Source organism: Dermacentor variabilis, chromosome 1, assembly GCF_050947875.1.
Source record: "Dermacentor variabilis isolate Ectoservices chromosome 1, ASM5094787v1, whole genome shotgun sequence".
Classification (NCBI taxonomy): Eukaryota; Metazoa; Arthropoda; class Arachnida; order Ixodida; family Ixodidae; genus Dermacentor; species Dermacentor variabilis.
Window position 1 is genome coordinate 197,290,607 of NC_134568.1, and position 20,723 is coordinate 197,311,329.

General features: G+C 45.7%; 1 protein-coding gene across 9 annotated transcripts in view; it reads left to right on the forward strand.

The window, feature by feature from the left end:
- Positions 1–20,723, forward strand: part of LOC142590546 (uncharacterized) — a 278,657-nt gene that overhangs the window by 131,733 nt on the left and 126,201 nt on the right. For all 9 annotated transcript variants that reach the window (XM_075702763.1, XM_075702757.1, XM_075702796.1 and 6 more), the window contains one exon: positions 14,206–14,323. In XM_075702763.1, the coding sequence (XP_075558878.1) occupies positions 14,206–14,323 (118 nt within the window). The remainder of the gene's footprint in view (positions 1–14,205; positions 14,324–20,723) is intronic.

The following is a 20,723-nucleotide window of genomic DNA, read 5'->3' on the forward strand; positions in this document are numbered from 1 at the left end:
AGTCCAAGCATATTTGTTAGTGTTTTCGCAAATGGTTTCCATCACATGCACCGAGAAAACAGAAAAAGAAGTCCAGAGCAGTCAGGAATTTTTTGATCCGCTTCTGAGCGGCACGCCCACATCAGCGTCCAAGTACAGGCCAGTTTCCCGTCTCGCTGAAGACTCAATCCGCCTTTGTGCTGGCGGCAGCAGATCATTACTGTAGCTTGCTGAGACCCTACCAAGTAAAGATAAAATAATGAAAACATGTAGCTAGCCCGTTTATCTACTCCAGAGAGAACTGAATGTGGAACTATGCTCACCTTTGGCTACTAGATGAAGTCCGCGGTTCGTCATCGCCCGAATCAGAGTCCAAAATGAAATCAGAGCTGCCGAAGTCGTTTTCAGTCTCTTCGCTGCTTGGTTCATCAAAAAAATCCGTTGCCGAAGCTGCGGAATGGCGCGATTGACGGCGATCTCTTTGAGCGAACGGACGACGCCATTTTCCACTGCGTCTGCCGCTGCTACTACTCCGAAACAGAGAGTCTAGTTCGCGATGACCTCCTAGATGGGGCTACTTGTCCAAGCGTGCAAAAATTTGAACGTGGCAGCGCGTGTAATACCGTCAATCATTTATTATCTATTGCCTATGGGTCGGTCCCGAAAATCTTGGAACATATTTAAAATCAGTTTTAAAGTACGTGCCCACAGCCGCAGCACAAAACATAGCCACAAAACGCAGCACCTCACGATATCGACATCAAGGAAGGATTGTAAACAACCGAGAAGACGCTACGTCACAAGATTTTGTTCGCTGCCATGCTGCTTGCATGTGCTCTTTATCTCACTTGTTGCTTGTGGGGCACTCTCTGTGTCACTGCAACTGCCAAATTAAGTGGCAGTTTTTGTCGTGTTAAATGCCGTGCAGGCCACGATGTTCGATGCTGATTTGTCGTGTCTTACCATTGAATGTGGCCGATGTGAGGGTCTTGAGGTTCGTCCTTGCTGTCGCCAGCTGCAATATCGATCAGAGTCACTGCTTTCTAGTGGGCAGAATCGAAAGCGATTGGCCGCATCTAATATGGTGGTGACTCCCACCTGCAGGAAATCGTCGCCGCTGGACAACAAAAACGAGGACGACGATGGTGGCAAGGACATCGCAAAGCACATACAGGTCTAGCAGACAAACTAGCAACAAAAAGCTTGTGCGTGCTGGTGTACACGTCAGAGTATACGTCAGAAATTTTGGCGACACATGCTCAGCTGTGTTTACATTCCTTCTCTGGCCGATCTCGCTGCTCTCTGAAAACGAAACTTGGACTGGTCACTACAGACAAGGCTCCAAATAATTACCTGTCATGCTCTGAAGTAAATGAGGTTTCGTGCCAGTATTACTGGGTCATTAGCTACTTATTAAAGCAGAAAAAAACAGATAGAAATTTTTTGTCAGTACACCTTTAAGGTGTGCTTTCATATCCCATATATTACACCAATCATTAAATGGGTCCAGAACCACCCCTCAAGCTTGGTGAAAAGACCTAGTCCAGGGATAGTGTACACGGTGCGGGAAGATCGCAAGCGTAGTGCGATGTCACGTTTCTCTCAGATGCTCTTTTCACCAGAAGCCTGCTCCTCACTCATTTCTGGATGCTTTATTTCGTAATAAAGCGGATTCCCATGTGCAGCTGCTATTGGCCAACAGCTGACTTCAATTAAGAAGGTTGTTTGGATCAGTGTGCTTCTTCCTGCTGTTATATATTTATTAACAAAGTTTATTAAGCAGGCTGAAGTAAGCGATAATGTGCTTTCAAATTTCGATAATTAACATACTTCCAGAAGAAGCCAACTATCGTCTGCTCACGCTTGGCCATGGCTGCCCGTGTTGCAATTAAACTTTGGCCACCCTGCTTATCAATATTGTAGTTATTGTGTCTCGCTACTTTCAACTAGTTTTAAGTGCCCAACTGGCCTCGAACCACGCGGAACTTAAGGCCAGACTACATGCACGCTTGCCAGCGCGCTCACTCCTGGCCGTTCCTGGTTAAACACCTTGGCAGACTTATTGATAACAGCACTTCAAAATGCACAAGTTAGATGTGGCTACTATCCATTGGTCAGGCTGGTGAAGGTAGCATGGTCAGACGAGCGCATGAGTACAAGCGCACACTCAAGCCGTCATGCACAAAGCAAACGCTGCGCATAAGCACTATAGTTGCACGTAGCTGCAGTCTGCTACATAGTAAAGATACTGCAGCGACCATAGGGTGCCGCAATGAGTGCACTGGCTCAGCACACTGCGGCTTCCTCAGGGCAACCGCATTTAGCCCTTTTGGTACATCAGGTGCCAAAATCGAAGTGGTGTCGTCTACGTTAACAGCCAAAATCAAATTTGAATTCCATGCCACATTGAAATTTAGTAGGTGGGGCGTTGTGAGCACGCCCCGCTCCACCGTAGCCTTCGCAGTGCAAGGCAACGAAGAAGGTGCGGAAGCACCACAAAGCGTGTGTTCGATTGCCAATAACTCTGCTTCTGCTGGACACATTGAAGTACTTTTTGCGGCAAAGTATTTCTGAAATAGCCTATTTTACCATCAAATGCATTCCTCCACTTTGATAAAAAGTGGTTCAGGGCCCCTTTAAGGATCTGCAAGGATTTGCTCTGGAAAACATGATCACAGGCATTTTTAACATGGCAGGGCTATAGCCATCTGCAAATGAGCTCAGTTCAACCAGTGGGTTTAACTTTGTGGCAATGTCATTTATATTAATAAGCAACATCAATTCCAAGGCCGACCCCTATGTTACATGGGATGAAACTAGTAAAATAGAATATTTTTTCATTTCATCAGCCTATTTTTACATCCGCTGCAGTGCGAAGGCCTCTCCCAGTCCTTTTTCAGGCAGTGCATGTGATAGATATGGGCCAGTAATTGAAATTCAACTTATCACTTGCTTTGAAAATAGATACCACCCTGGCTATTAGCCAGTCATGGCAAGGGGCTAGTAAATAAAATCTTGACCAGCAAATTTGCAGCCCATTCACTGTACTGCTTCAAAAAGTAATTTGGTGTTTTGTCTGGTCCTGGAGATTTCCTGCAGATTAAGTTGGCATTAGTGGTATAATTCCTTCCTTAGAAAAGAAATTGTAAGAGCTTTGTTAGTTTTGTCCAGTGTTAACTGGATCTTGGTTGCAGTGGTGCTTTGTGCAAAATACTGAGCAAAAGAAGCACTTGAATCTGTGAGCCAGTAGGCCTGGATTGCTACAAATGTTAGGATCGAACAAAGCACCATCTATCAGTGGCTTAGAATAATTACCTCTGAGACCTATCCAAGCTATTTTGAATTAGCATTTGAACTCCACAATTACCAAAGGCCACAATAATGAAATTCTCGCCACAGTGAAATATTTTCATACCCTTGGCAAATACCCACAGGATTTAACGTGTTTCATATCTCTTGGCAACGAAACATCACTTAACTGCTATCCCATATTACTGAAATTTGCCGACGCATTATATACCTTTGTACTTTGGAAACCATATTATCTTACCTTATGATGCCAACAGAGTACAAAAAGTGCTCAAATATCATCATCCAGACTTACAAGACAGCCGCCAATATTGCTTACAAAAACAAGAAACTGCCAGAAGCAATCGCTGACGTCGGAAACGTTTCATGGCCACCATTTTGTTTTTTAATTGGCCATTTGATGTGTCATGGCCACATTGGCATTAGCCACTTGAAGGTTTTAGGTTTGAAGAGTTTATTGAATAATGTTTGGATAAAGGAAAGTATATTGTAAATATTAGTGCAGAAGGAGGTCCCAAAGTTTAAACTGCCGAGGGAACCCCTGTGCTAAGTACAAAAAATAATCAAATACAAACAGGCAGTGGTGTTGCAGATCAGTGAAACAGTGTTAGCAAAGATAAATTAAACAACGAGAATACATAACTTCATTGGAACATCATTATACAGAGAAATATACATAAAACGTATTAAGTACTAGATGGTGATGCATGATGTAAAGTGTTAAAAGCAAAACACGGTTCGTTGTCACTAAAGGTAATTTATTACTAACAGGCTGTTGACCGCCAGTGAATTTTCAATGCTTTATGAAATGAGTGTTTTGAATGGACGCACTTGATGTTCATGGGGCATGAAATCCAAAACATTATTCCCGAAAAGGGCGCTGTCTGCTTGCCGTAATTTGTGTGTACTTTAGGTAATAACATATTATTTTTTTCCGAGAATCTTGTATTATTACGGTTGAGTAGTTGGGGTGCAGAAATAATATTAATGACAGTACCTTGATTTTGAATGCAATAAATTAAAGGACCAAGTTTTAGCTGTAACGAATAAGTGAGCGGAAGGATTTTTAGTTTCTGGTAAAGTGGAAGGGCAGATGCCAGGTGAGGTCTAAATGTAATCAGGCGTACTTCTTTGTTTTGTAAGGGATGAAGGCATGACATGTGTGTTTCGTACGTGTTTCCCCATGAAGTGAGGCAATATATCAGGTGACTATGTATGAATGCGTAATACAGTGACCATAAGATGTGCTGCTGAAAGTAATGTTGAGATTTGATTAATACACGAAAACCAAAACCAATTTTTTAACAAGGGATATGGTATGTTTGTTAAATTTCAGATGCGAGTCAAGAACGACGCCCAGAAATGTGGTCGTATCAGATGGATAAATTATGTGATTATCTAGATTAAGACTCAGAACTAAAGTGGTTTGCTTATGATGAGCATGAAAAATCATAAAGCATGTTTTTGTGGCATTTATTTGCAGTGCATTCTCAAGACACCAAGGCATGATTTTTCTAAGCTCTTTGTTTAGTCACGTTAAGTTATTAAGATCTTTATCTCCAGCAAATACGGATTACTGGAGTACTGACACAAAAATTTTCAATCTTTTTTTTTTTCTGCTGCAATAAGTAGCTAATAGCCCAGTAATTACAACACGAAACATCATTCATTGGCTTCAGAGTGCGACAGTTAATTATTTTGGGTCTTGTTTGTACCGACCAGTCCAAGTTTCGGTTTCAGAGAGAAACGATTAGGCCAAAGAAGGAATGTAAACACGGTGCGCACGTGATCATACAAAACTGTGACATGTACACGCCAGCGTGCACGGCACGCGAGCTTCGTGTTGATAGTTCGTCTCTTATGCCTGCACGTGCTTTGCGATGTCCTCGCCATCATCGTCATCCTCGTTTTCATCATCTAGTGGTGATCATTTCCTGCAGGCGGGAGTTGCCAAAGTATTGGGCGGGGCCAACCACTTTCGATTGTATTCACTACAAAACAGCGACTCGAAAAGTGTGGCTGCAACAGCTCTCAATATGCATACGCACCGCTACTAGTAGTAGTAGTACCATTCATAAAGAACGCTTTGGGATTGAAGCATATTCCGGAGCAGGACAAAAGGTGGGGTAAAAGTCGGCACAGCATTAGGATTGGCGGTACGTAGTCTTGGTGGAAGATAATCGGACTGCTCCAAGCTCGGTGGGTTTTCTTTATACCAGGTATGCCCAAAATGAAACAAGCAAATCTGGTTGCTCTTCAGCAGGGTCCATTCTAAGCGTCCAGTGGCACGCACAAACTTGAACCACTTCTGCCACTTATTATGCCTGCACGTGCTTTGCGATGTCCTCGCCATCATCGTCATCCTCGTTTTCATCATCTAGTGGTGATCATTTCCTGCAGGCGGGAGTTGCCAACGTATTGGGCGGGGTCAACTACTTTTGATTGTATTCACTACAAAACAGCGACTCGAAAAGTATGGCTGCGACAGCTCTCAATATGCATACGCACCGCTACTAGTAGTAGTAGTACCATTCATAAAGAGCGCTTTGGGATTGAAGCATATTCCGGAGCAGGACAAAAGGTGGGGTAAAAGTCGGCACAGCATTAGGATTGGCGGTACGTAGTCTTGGTGGAAGATGATCGGACTGCTCCAAGCACGGTGGGTTTTCTTTATACCAGGTATGCCCAAAATAAAACAAGCAAATCTGGTTGCTCTTCAGCAGGGTCCATTCTAAGCGTCCAGTGGCACGCACAAACTTGAACCACTTCTGCCACTTATCGATGCCGACTGTAGTGAATTGGCAAACCAGGCGAGCTAGTAATCGCTGGGAAACGGTATAGGCCTAGCTCGCTGGCCATCGGATCCGAAGCCAATGGCCCTTGCGATTCGTCCGCAGCTCATAAAAAAGCACGTATATTTGTCAACACAATCAACGTCTGCACATTTATGTTGCTCATAAGTGACAATACAATTAGTTTTTCTGATACCGTTGGCACCGATGAGAAAACACGTTAGCCAGGCGAGCTGCTTTGTAGTGACTGTTGCTTTATCAGCTGCACTGACTGCTTGCGAGTCACAAATCACGCCATAAATTTCCTATACTGCACAACGTTTTATGACATGCACACTTTCGAGATCACTTGCTCCATGAGTTATTTCATGTCAGAAACAAATTTTAGCCGATTTTTGTGCCGCCGTCAGCGGCGAAAGAGATCAGCGTCACAACGAGGAAGGAGAAGAAAAATAAAAAACACCAGGTCGATCAGAGTGATGAGTAACTTGCTCACCGGGCCCGCTCTAACGTCAGCGCAAACTCGTGACTTAGCGTTTTCTAAGTTGTTTACAATCCTTCCTTGATGTCGATGTCGCGAGGTGCTATGTTCGTAGTTGTCTGCACACTGGTACCTTAAAATTGATTTTAAATGTGTTCTAAGCTATATTTGCTGTTGATATTTTGCAGACGATGTGTGTAAATCAACTTCGCTCGTTAATTTGGCTTCGAAATTTTCTGTCTGTACTCCTTTAACAGGCATCATATCCTGCTCCCGCATCGCCAGACTTAGATTTGCTGTACAGGGCCATATTCTCAGTCATTTGCTTTCAAGGATATGACAACTTTGGCGACATTTCATGTAACTCTGCACTGAATGTGTTGGTGTCTACAGGTGACTGCACGCACTGTAGGAACGCTGTTGCTGGTGTCTGGTGCCGAGTTACACGAAATCTCGCGAAAGTGATTGTATCAGCACTGCTTCCCTTTATGCCGACATGTCTGGTGCCAAGTCACATCAGTGATCATATCTTTGAAAGCACCCGACTGAGAGTACAGCCTTGTTGGGCAAATCTTCATCTGGAACGCTGTTGCTCATAGACATCAACTCGCCCACTCCACTGCTGAGTCACACAAAATCTTGTGGAAGTGAAGAAGTGAAGGGGAAGTTACCTCTGACATAAAGGGCACACTTTGGGATGTTGGCAATGAAGTTTATACCTCCAGGAAGGCTCGCTAACGTAGGCTAATTGAATTTGAGCAGTACAATTTCATTTTGTAATGCATTCCCTGTCCGATTTCACAACAACGAAATTCTTGTGAAAGTTAATTTTATCGCTTTCCCTGCCGTTTTCATTATTGAATGGATTCTGGGGTTTTACTGCTAAAGCCACGATTTCATTATGAGGCATGCTTTAGTGGGAGACTGCAGATTAATTTTGACCACCAGGGGATTATTAACGTGCCCCCAATGCACGGGGCACGGGCGTTTTTGCATTCTGCCCCTATCGAAATGCAGCTGCAGCGGCTGGGATTTGATCCCGCAGCCTCGTACTTAGCAATGAAACACCATAGCTGCTGAGCCTCTGTGGCGAGTGCCGATTTCATTATTGTAGGGTTCAACTGTAGGCAGTGAAAAAAAGAGGAACGACATGAGTTTAGGCTTGTTTTAGTTCCTTGCAAATTTTCCTTTTTTCTTTTGCTAAGGACTGAAACTATAGCATAATTTCGTGGTGATTTTTTTTTCCTGGCACACGATAAGCAATGTGTAATGAATGTGTAGTCTACAAATTTATTTTTTATGCAGTTGTGTTTTGTTGGAATGAAGTGTGATCAGCAATCATTTATACGGTATCATCCCACATGATATCAAACCCAGACATATCGAATTATTGTCTTTGTTAAACAGTCTTAACATCTTCTTGGAAATCCCATGCAAGAGTATAGTGCTTTACTATGAGGGTATTGAAATCTCATTTACTGACATCCTCTATATATCGAACATAAAGCTGCAGCTGAGCTATGCACAATTACAGTGAAACCTCGTTAAACAGTAGTTGGCCAGACTTAGAAAAAGTACGTACTAAACGGTAGTACTGCTTAACCAATATAGCATATCGTCCACTTACCTTTCAAAAATGGAACTCTGAGAGAGTGCAATGAAAGGGGGAAAAACATGCAGTATTCATTTACTTCGCGTGACAAACGTGTTATTTTCGCTTGATGCCACGGCGGCCTAGCAGCGACGACAGCGGCCTCAAACTTGCTGAAGCTGTTAGCCAGCTTTTCAGCCAGCCCTCTCTTCTCGGCAAACACTCTCATGGTATATTCCTCGTTGGCGTTGCATATTCTCCATGCACAGGCGCGGTAGTGTTGCAGAAGTCGCAGGGCACCTTTTGCATTGCTGGGCGCTGTTCTCATTGCGACAATTGCATTCATGAGGCTGATGTAACGCGCAGCTTCTGCCACTGTCAGGCTTGAATCGCCCATTCTCTCGCTTTCTTCGTCCTTATCACTGTCGCTGGGCGACACTTCAGCAACAATAGAGGCAACAATGGTGAAAAGTCGAACCTTGTAGTCGACATCTCTTCGCGGTCGCAGCAGCGCTGCCGAGCACCTTCTTTGGATTCCAAATGCCGCACACTGTAGTCAACAGTAGACCCATGTCACGTGCCAACGCCGACTTTTCGTGTCACGTTGGATAGCACGAACAATGTCTAATTATTCTTCTATGCTCAGCACCCGGCGTCTTTTTTATCCGAGTTTCTGCATGACAAGATGTCTCACTTACACGATGCCACAAAGCTCTCTGGCACGGCGCCGAAATGATGTTGATATTGATGAGGTTTCATGCGCAAATTCTCAAGGCGCTTGGAGGCCGTTGTGCTGATTTCTGAGGCTTGTTGTTCTGCTGGGCCGCCTAATGGAGACGACGCACCGCCATGTTTACGCGATGAAAAGTGGAAATACTACATGTTAACCGATACGTGCGCAATAAGCTGGTACAGTTTATGTGGATACAAAACACATGATGTTCAATGGCCACTGAGTCTGGGATTTGACTTTGCTACTTTTAAAGCGAAACTTCTGTTTAAGCGGGTACGGTTTAACGAGGTTCTACTGTACATACTTTCACATTGTCATACCTGCCAATTGTTCCAAATTTTCCCTTAAAAAAAATGTGCAAATTTTGACCAGTCTTACAATTTTATGAATCTTGCTTGAAATTTGCGGAAAACATTGTGAAAAAGAAATGTGAATATGTAGTAAAACTACACCCTGGTACCTTGTGCCGCCATGAGAGGGCCATACGTATGCGTGGTATCATCATCAGCAGCTGCAAGGTTGTAGTGACTTCTGTTGTCTACTAGGAATCCATATCCAAAGCTCGATAGTGCCGATAGCACCTCTAGCGCCTCCGCAAACCTGTTGCCATGCACTTGCCTTTGCTCACGTGGGCACGCAGGTTTGGGAGGTCAGCTTCAGTCACTGCAGCGTTGGCCTCGCCTATTGCAGGATTAGTTGCCGCGTCGGACGCAGTGCAATGGCAGGCTCGAAGCCCTGACAGTACTTCCAAGTGTTCTTGAAATTGTACACAGCAGAATTTCCGTGCTTCGTGCCGTCGAAGAAAGGGGAAAAGTTCAGATTCTGCACCACGTGTGCCTGTGATGTGTACATCCCGCATGGCAGCAAGTCTGACATAAGGGATACGTGCGAACCGCGGACAGTGAGCAAAGCCTATCAGGTTTTGTAGGCAGCAACCTCGGTGTGATTCGTGCAGAATGGTTCTACACGGTGTGTGTAGTTCAACACAACATCCCGCTGAGTGTCAGTGATCATGCCGGACAGCTTTTCCGGAAGATGTTCGCCAAGTGCAAAGAAGCGAAACGCTACTCCTGTGGACGAACAAAGACGATATCAATTGTTTGGGTAATGGCCGCCAACATGGAGACTCCTTTGCTGAATGCCCTAAAACGGCAAGTATTTTCGATCGCTGTGGGTGGCAGTAACAATAGGGATACGCAGCTTCACCCTATTGTTGCGACATATTTCGTTAAAGAAACGAGTAGAGTCGAAAGCCATCTTCTTTGCCTAGGAACGATCCAAGGGGAAGCTGCGGGTCACAAGATTGCAAGTCTGGTTCTGCACGTGTTGAAGTCTTGGAATTTGCGTGTTGGAAACTTGTTGGCTATGTGTTTGTACAATGCCAACGTCATGATTGGCAATAATGATTGGCCAATGTCATGATTGGCAGGATTGACTTATAAGCATATAAGGTTCCAGCCAACATATTTAATGAGCCATGGTGCGGCATGCAGTGGTCGCAATTAGGAAGCATGCGAAGTGTCGATGGATTTCTCAGGTTCCACAGAATTTTGATGGTTATGCTGGGTATTCTCTTCATTCCCGACAGCAATGCTGAATGTGAGAGAATATCCAGAACTGTGAGCAAAACTCGAATGGAGTTTCGCTCATCTCTGTGTGAGAAAACACTCGAAAGTCTGCTGATGGTCAAGGGGCACCACAGGGCTACTTGCTTTGAGCAAACCTACACTGAGAAATTGCTGAAGCAGGCAAAGTCGGCAACAGCAAAATCATTGCAAAAATAAATTGTGCCCCAGTGGAGTTTTCCCTCTTTACTCTCCAAGACACAGATTTCACTTGTGGTTGTGAAAATGTGAGTAAGCTTGTCGCAAAAAGTAAATTCCTTAAAAAAAAAAGAAGTGCTGCCTATCGCCACCACAATAGTATTACGAATTTCCAATTCTTCAGGATGGCAGGTATTCATAGTGTGGAGAGACAGGGTAGGCTGAAGCTACATCTTTTCCACGTCGTGGAATGTGGCGGAAACTTGAGAGGTGGTGCGAAACACTCCGAGCATTGGTAGAGTGGTGCCATTTGGCCACCTATCTATTCTACCAACCTGATCTGTGGCATGAAGTCTAAATTGCTGAACTAGACCCAAGGATAAGAAGTGTGCTAGTTTCACATCATCGAAAAACTTTTCACCCCTTTTTCATATTCCCACTGTTCAAACTTGTTAGCTTAAATTCCAGTGTGGGTTAGCTGTTTTGAAATACATAACTCTCTAAGCTTTTTGATGTGTGTATTTAAAAGGGCCCCTCACGAGACCACATAGCAAATTTCGGGTGCACGCTGGAAGTTACGTAACCTCGAAGGAGTGTTCTGCTGCAAGGACTTCTCAAATTGGTTCATTAATAGCCAAGATCGAAATATTTCAGTGCTGCGACCCATGATTTTAGGAGGCGAGCGCCACTGCCAAGAGAGATACTCTCTCCACTTTCCCTGTCTAGCCTCCACAAGCGAAATGCTTTCCGGCGTCCTCCCATACCGGAGCTCGAGGATTGTGTGACATATATGTCATAGGCCCTGCCTTCATGTTTTTTTTTTTCTCCTCGCTTTTTTTTTCAATGTGGCGCACTTCCGCTGACGGCTTGGTGCGCAAGCTGTTGCGATTGTGTTGTTTCATGCAGCGCAGGATTTTGTGCGCTGTGCACTAGTACACCTGACTAATGGTATAAGTCAGTGCTACACGAATACTGAGGCAGGCACAAGCGGATCACAGAGCATGATCGTGCGCTGGAATACGGTAGAAAATAACATAGCTTCGGTGTCTGCACGTGCGACTGCACGACGTGGGAACAAGCAAAGGAATTGCATCTCTCTTGCTGCGATGCGAAGTAAAACAAAAACATGCAGCTGTCGGTTTTGGTGGTTTTTTATTTCTTTAAACTTTAATGCATCTATTGAAGCAGCAGATTACACAAATGTCTGATGCTGCCTTGAATAATTTTCAAAGTCACGGGTCACTATGAGCGACGCCACTGCACGGACACATGTACAGGCGCCCAAATCTTTAACTGGCGTGCGCGAGCGGCGACTTTTCCGTGCGTCAGCGCCGTATGACGGGGCGCGGCTGGAAAGAGTCTGAGGCTAAGCGCATGCGGACAAAGCGCGCTCAGCTGGGCCCATCGTCTGCTAAGCTGTTTCCAGCCTCGCCCCGTCATACGGCGCCGACGCACGGAAATGTCGCCGCTCGCGCACACCAGTTAAAGATTTGGGCGCCTGTACATAGGCGCACTTGCACGTGGCTTGGAGCGCGGTGCCCGTGAAGAGATTGGCAAGCGGCGTTCGGTTTGAAATTTCAGCTCCTTCCGCAGCGCATAGTGATGTAATACTTAGCAGACACAGTCATTAGCGCGCATTGTATGGACTTCGCTTGCCAGCTCAAAGTGGTCAGACCTTGTGAAGGGCCCTTTAAAAGCGGCCATAAATTTCACCCCAAGTTATCACCTACCGTATTTACACGCGTAATGATCGCACCCCTGAATTTTGTCGTCAAAATTCAATTTTTTTTTTCTTTCCCGTATAATGATCTCACCCTGAACTTTTCGCGTGCCAAGTCTAGCTAATGAGGATCGCGCTTGCCATCTGTTAAATGCTACCCGAATGACTCTTGAAGACATACCAAGTGGTCTGCACGCACCCAACATTCTTAAACAGATACCCCATTTATTCCTTTCATCACTTTCCGTACTTCCATGAAAAAACAAAAAAAAGCTACAACCAAACTTGCCTCAGCTTTATTATTGTATGTTTCATAAAGGTTTTGATCAACAACACCAACATAAAAGGCGCCTTTCGATTCTTCTCGTCTGCACTCATGGGCACGCAACAAATTGCGAGCGGCAACGATAGTGGCCCCGTTTATACACTGATACGTTAGAAGTGTACCCTATTCATACGCCGACACCTGTAACGCAGCTAAGATATTCGCCCACCCTTAGTGGAAACGTGTCGTATTAGTATAGGAGTGAAGACAAATGCCGCAGCTTCAGCAGCATGCCCACCATGTTTTTTTTTATGTCACTGGCAGCTCGGCGCGCCCATCTCTGTTTCTGTCCCCTCAAAGTAGACTTGGCTATGTTATTGTCGCGCACTTGCCGATATTAACGATATTATTCGGTACTGATATGGAAGAAACTGTTTCAATGCGCGTAATGTACTCGCGAGCAGAAAAATAATCGCATTTGGCTTGCTTCGCCGGCCACCATTTTTGTTTTGGTGTCCCGCACTAACAGTGGCAGCCGCCTGCTTGTTGACCCATTGTCATCCTGCAGCAAACGCGGGATGAAAATAGAAAATGTTTCTTTTCGCGGGAAATTTAACCCGCGTAATGATCGCACCCCTGAATTTGCATCAGTTTTTTTTTTTACAGAATTGTGATCATTATGCGAGTAAATACGGTAATTGAATTTAATTCTAGGGTTTTACATGCCAAAACCACAATTCAATTGATCCTGCAACCTCGTGCTTAGCAGGGTTACACCATAGCCGCTAAGTCACCGCGGCGAGTAGGTTATCACCTAAGCTGTCAGTCATTGCAGGCAAGCAGGAGGCTTAAATGACATGAACACCGATGACATTGGTGTTTTCCTGAATTGTGGAGCCATGGATTATCACTTCCAACTAGTTCGAATGTAGTTGGTTCCTTTGAAGGGTGCCTAACGAGGTCCTGTTGGAAATTTTCATTGGACTGGAAGTTGCAATGTGGCATACAGAGTGTTCTGCTGCAATAATTTTTATAGAGCATTTAGTGATTGATAAAATTTTGAAATTAACTGGAGTGTAATGGCAAATTAAATGTTCGTAAGTGATAGTGTGAAGAGATGACATACCCTGCTTCGAGCAAAGGCTCTCCCATTGCATCCATTGGCATACACAAGCAGCAGTCAACTGCTTGCTTTGATGTCTGAGCCATAGGTCCATGCTATGCAAATACATAAGCCCAGCCACTTTTTTTCCTCTCTCTTCCTTGCTGTGTGGCACATTTCTGAGGCAGCTTTTTGCTGGAATTCCCTTGTTCATGTTCCTACTGGCTGTGTCAACACTGAAAGTAGCCAGCATGACATGGTGGACAAGAGCTGTTGCGTAATCTATTTTGGCATGAAGAGTTTGCATGGGGAAAGTTGACTGTTGTTTGGATGCTAAACTACCTGTTTACTCATTTGTTAATCAAGCAAACAAAAGCACTTTTTCATACAGTGCACAATAAAGGTGTTAGAAAATTGGTAAAAAAATATCAGGAACCAACTTCTTGAAAGTACTTTTTCATTTAATCCAGCTTCGATGAGCCAGATCCTCTGGAGCACTCGGAACGAGAGGCAAGAGAATACTGGCGTGGAGGACGCTACGAGAACTTTGAAGTGCGCTGGAGCAATCGGCAGGAGTTTGACCACAGGGTAAGCACTGTCCTGTGATGGTGGTTATTCTGTCTGGGATTTTTTTGTTATGGAAGGTGAGAGGGGGAGAACAAAAAGTTTGCCCAACCTTTTCTGGTTTGTTGACCATCATGAACCACTGGTAGGGTGTCTCCTGGGCCATGTGCCTCAAGTCTTCATTTACCTTTGGTCATGTGTGGTAAAACCTCGTTAACTCGACGCTGTTAAAAAAAATTCAAGATAGGCAAAAACGCAAATAGAAGCCTCCTGGCTGCACATAGACCACATGGAAGATTTTCAAAAAGGCACCAGTAATATTCTCGATCAGTCACTGCCCCGTTCCTCGGTGCTGTACTTGTTGGTGTCTATGGGCAACAGTGTTACTGGCACTGTGCCAAGACAGTGTGCTTGGCACTGAGTGAAGACGATTGATCTTAATGCAAGATTTGAAGCCAGACATCTGAAACGTTCATAACCTGTTCCAGAGATCCAAAAAGATAGTGCTGGTCATCCCTGCAGCCTTACGAATTCAGGATAAATACATTTCACCAACTGAAACTGAACTACGAAAGAACACAACTGTCGTGCCTTTAGCACACGCTTACGAGTGAAAGTGACATGACATTTATGCAGTAGCGCAATCATAAAGTCAGCATCTTTATCAAGCTGCGATCTTTCTGAAATCCATGAGCTGACATACTTCGTGGGGGCGCATCGCGTGGACTGAGTGCACCTGCACAAAAGTGTTAATCATCTTGCCCAAGGTCATGATTAATGCACTGTCACCACTTCGACGCATCACTGACGGTGTCTTAAAGGAGAGGAGGAAAAAAAGGATTTGACTCCCAGCACACAGGTGCAGGGAGTTGACCCGGCGTGGCATCTGGCTCAGCTAGCAAATTTGGTGCTAGCACGATTGCTCGCTGCCACTGTAAGAAAATAGATTGCAGGCAATGTTGCCCCATTGCCAGGGCAATGCACAACCAGCAAGACAAAAGTGGCATACTAACTTTGTTTCATGGCCACTCAATGAAAACACGCACCTTGTATGTTTTTATGGAGTGGCCGTGGTACTGATCTGAGAAGAAGCACCAAAAATCTCAGATGCACTGGGAAGTTTGGCAGTAGTAATGTGTCTCATTTCCTCATTTGTGGGGGCAAATAGCAATGTTTCCTACGGGCACTGGTAACTCTCTCTGACAAGACCTTGGTTAACATGGCGCAAAGGGGGAAGTGCTTCGCCAGGAGGAATGTCTGGGCCCCTCCTGCAAAAGATTACGCAATTACAAGGGTGCGAGTCAAGGTTCGTTGACATTGTTAATCGAAAGTTTCCATGGACACAGAATTCTATTTTACCCCCGCAGGGGCGTCTGCATCAGCAGACGTTTGGTGTGTTGCGACACCAAGTACCTGAGCATACGAGGGTTGGACCTACCCGCATCTAACCGTGCGTGGCTTAGCTGTGTCCGGGGTAAAGGGATCCTGTGTGTTGAGCTGATGCTGAGTGCTTAGACATTTAAGGCCCCTCGGCAGCAGCAACATGCCCCTTTGGCCTCGGCTTCACGTAGACAGCAACCCCAGACTCACCCACCGGGAAATTGGTTGTTGCCTTCTCCTGTCTTTCTCTCACTTTCCACCTCTCCTGTCTTCTCCTCGCTTCATTTTACTTCCAGCTTTCCAGGCAGCAAGTGTTAACCTGGTGTAGTTAATCCAACCTTGGATCTATTATATTAGGTTATAGTAGCTATGTACAGCTGGCGTCAGCGTTTCCTTCTGGCTTCGTAGTGTCCAGTTGTTGGGCTTGGTGGTGGGCGGCTGGCATAGCTACCAAAATTATGGTTACTTCTATGGCTTTTTCGTCATTCCCCCAACTCCTTGATCGCCCTCAGAAACGAGGGCGCGCCGTAGATGTTTTTAATTTCTTGGCAACAAATCGCCAAATTTCCCCCCATTCCATGTCATTCATTCTGAAAACCATGAAAAGACGATGAGAATGAGCTCACCCTTTCTCGTGTCAAAATGTCTCACCAAAGCTCTTGGCGTAGGCTACAAAGCATTGAAAATGGCTAGCTGTGATCTCCTTTTGGAACTCTGCTATGTGAAACAGCATGAAAATCTTCTTAAAATAGTGTAATTCTTGGAAATTCCAGTGATAACATCTCCACACTGAATTATGAACACCAGTCGTGGTGTTGTCTCCGACGACGACCTGGTGGAGCTAACAGAAGCTGAACTGTTGGAAGGCTGGAGCCACCAAAATGTTATCAATGTTAAAAGAATTATGCTAAGGCAAAACGGCAAGGAGATCAAAATCATGCATCTAGTACTTATCTTTTGCTCAAGCATCCTGCCTGAGACACTCAAGGCCGACCATGTAGACCTGCAAGTGAGGCTGTATGTTCCAAATCTTCTTTGATGTTTCAAATGCCATCATTTTGGCCACAGTTCCCTGAACTGCCGAGGCCAGCAGACATGTTTAAAGTGTGGTTCCGGTGACCATGGCTCTGAAACTTGTGAAAACGCTCCACACTGTGTAAACTGTGATGGCGGGCAGCCTGCATACTTGTGGTCATGCCCGTCTTAAGAAAGAAAAAGAAACAGTCACAATCAATGTAAAGGAAAATATAATGTTTAAGGAGGCTCGTAGGCGGGCGTCATACCTGCCAACGAACAGCTTTCCCAAAGTGGTGCGTCATGGGGCCGTGCTACAATGGCTCTCGGCGGCTGTCCGGCCCACACGCAGTGAGCCAGCGTTGGCGCCATCTGCCCCCTTGGCGGCTGCAGCTAATGCTGCTTCGCCACCCCAGCAGAAGGGGCCATCGACCTCCGGGCTGGTAGCCTCAAAGGTCTCTTTCAATTTGTCGAGGCCTTCACGTCAACACAGCGCTCGGAATAGCGCATATCCAGCGCCTGGCAAGAGGCGATGGACACAACCACCAGCCAGATGGCACCACCAGCGCCTAAAGAGTGGCGAGATTCTCGCGATCACTCCAAAAAACACGAAGCTCGCATCACGACGCCTAGAAAAGGCCCGTGATTTAACCTTCGTGTCTTAAACACACAGCACAGAATTCTCTTATCATAATAGAGGCACAAATACTACAATGGAATGTTAGAGGACTCATTCGTAACCTCGATGATATTAGAGAACTCCTACACAAACATATCCCAATGTTGCTCTGTGTTCAAGAGACCCATTTGAAACACACAAACACCAACTTTCTTCATAATTACACCATCATCTGAAAAGACCACGATGAGGCTAATGCCTCCAGCGGTGTAGCAATAGTGGCCGACAAGTCTGTAGCCTGCCAAAACGTTATCCTTCAGATGCCCCTTGAGGCAGTGTCACTTCAGGCCATTATTTTTAATAAATTGGTCACTGTAGGTTCTATTTATATGCCCCTGAACCGTCATTTCGAAAAAACAGACTTTTATAACCTCATTGATCAGCTTCCCAAGCCTTGCATACTCGTGGAAGATTTTAACATTAATAACACGATGTGGGGAGACTCACGATGTGACATGAGATGTCGACTGATTGAAAACTTCCTTTTTAACTCCGGTGCGTGCCTCTTCAATACGGAGGAACCAGCTTATTATAATCCTCACCATAATTCAGATTCGTCAATAGACCTGTCGATCGGCTCCCCTTCTATCTTCCCTGATTTAGAATGGCGTGTAATCAAAAATTCATTCGGAAGGGATCACTTCCCAGTAACGCTTACCTTGTAACCCTACATGGGTCTCCTCCGCATGTCCCTCGCTGGAAACTGGCCTCAGCTGACTGGGAAGCTTTTAAGAAACCCACCTACTTATCACAAGATTTTATACATAATTTTACTACAGATCATGCTGTATCACTCTTTACTGCTTTTATCATCGACACCTTTGAAAAGTTCATTCCTCAAACAAGTGGCACTTCATTCAAAAGACGGGTCTCTTGGTGGAATGATGATTGCAGAGAGGCACGAAGGAGACAAAATAAAGCTTGGGGTAAGCTACCAGCTTGGTACAACAGCTTGGAAGACCAAGCTGATGCTCTTGGCAAACACTTTGAGTGCGTTTACAGTTCTAATTATAACTTCGAGGCAGTCCTAAAGCAGAAACAAATAGCAGAACACAGGGCCATTGACTGCAAATGCTGACAGAACAAATCCTGTAACGCACCTTTTAAGGGGGGGACCTGGGCATCGAGCAATACAGTAAAACCTCGTTAAACCGTACCCGCTTAAACAGTAGTTTCGTTTTAAAAGTAGTTAAAAGTCAAATCCCCGACTCAGCGGCCATTGAACATAATGTGTTTTGTATCCGCATAAACCGTACCAGCTTATTGCGTACGCATCGGTTAAAACGCAGCGTTTCCACTTTTCGTCACGGAAACAAGGCGGTGCGTCATCTCCATTGGGTGGCCCGGCAGAACAACAAGCCTCAGAGATCGGAACAACGGCCTCCAAGCGCCGTGCCAGAGAGCATTGTGGCGTCGTGCATGCGATGACTCGCATCATGCCAAAGCTCGGATGAAAAATACGCCTGGTGCTCGGCATAGAAGAAAAATTGGACATCGTCTGTGCTATCGAACGTGACACGAAAAAGTCGGCACTGACACACGACAAGGACCTGCTGTTGACTTCGGTGTGTGTCATTTGGAATGCGAAGAAGTTGCTCAGCAGCGCTGCTGCGACCACGAAGAGATGCCTGCTACGAGGTTCGACTTTTCGTCATTGTTGCCTCTGTTGCTGCCGAAGTGTCGACTAGTGACAGTGATGAGGACGACACGGAAAGCGGCAACATGGGCGATTCAGACCCGACAGTGGCAGAAGCTGTGCGTTACGTCATCCTCATGAATGCAATCGTCGCGCCAAGAACAGCACCCGGCAATGAAAAAGGCGCCCCAGGACTTTTGCAGCACTACCGTGCGCGTGCACGGAAAATACATGACACCAACGAGGAATCCGCCATGCGAGCGTTTGCCAAGAGGGGGCTGGCTGAAAAGCTAGCACGCAGCTTCAGAAAGTTTCGGGCCACTGTCGTCGTGCTAGGCCGCTGCGGCATCAAACGAAAATAACACTTTTGTCATGCGAAGTGAATAAATACTCCATGTTTTTTCCCCCTTTCATCGCACTCTCTCTGAGTTCCGTGTTCCGTTTTCGATAGGTAAGTGGGCGATCTCATGCTATTTCGGTTAAGCAGTACTACCGTTTAGTATGTACAGTGTAGTCCACTTATAACGATATATCAGTTATAACGATGGGTCGACATGAGAGTGTCATTTTATGCATTATGTCTATGGGGGAAAAAACCATTTATAACGATAAGTTATTCACCGCATATCGGATATAACGATCAAAATTTTGCTGTCTGGACGGCGTTTTCCGTGCCAAATAATCGTAACATTTGCATTGCTTAGTTCCCTGAAACGAACGATGTCGAGACGAGGCGATGTTTACCTCCATAAGTTCGTATCTGCTGCCATTACCGCGCAGCGCGTCCTGCCCCGCCCGCGCACTGGAGAGTACCTGACTAGGCGCAGCGCGCCACAAGATGGTGCTAGCTGCTTCATGCACGTCGGCCACAGTCGCTCCGAAAGAGAGAGAAAGAAAAAAAAGTGACAAGCAAAGTGGCGCGGTGGCGCCCGTCCCGCGTGCAGTCTCTCTCGCACGATAGCAGGCTGACGCCGCCGAAGCAGCGTGCAACCAACGGTACAACCCAGTGGCCCAGTCCGAAGATGGCGCCGACAAAGCGCAAGGCTGTGTCGCTTGACACAAAGATTGATATTTTGCAGGACTCTCAACACGGCTTCAAGGTGAGCGCCCTCGTAAAGATGTATGAGCTTGCCCAGTCGACAATATCAACCATCTTGAAAACCGGGAGCACCGTGATTGTGAAGGCAGGAGCTATCGGCGGCCGTGCCAATCAGCGGAAAAGGGTTAGAGACCCTTTGTACGCCGATGTTGAAGAGGCCTTTACCAGTGGTTCATCACAACCCGCGTGCATAATGTGCCATTAAGTGGGCCAATACTTGCCACCAAAGCAAAAAACTTTGCTTTTCTTCTGGGATGCCGAAATTTTGAGCCTGGGGGAGGCTAGATTCAGCGCTTTAAAGAGCGGCACGGAATCGTTTACAAAAACCTGGTAGGGGAAGCGGCGTCTTTGGACACACAGGCAAAGCAGCAGTGGCTGCAGGCAAAGCTGCCCGGCGTGCTGGAGCGCTACGCGGAGAAGGACATATATAATTGCGACCAAACTGCTCTGTTTTTTCAAATGCTGCCGTCGAAGACTCACGCTCTTAAAGGAGAATGATGCCCCGGCGGGAAGCACTCGAAACTTAGGGTGACCGTGTTGCTGTGCGTTAGCATGGACGGGAGCCATCGTCTCAAGCCTTTCATGATCGGGCGATCAAAGAAGCCAACGTGCTTTA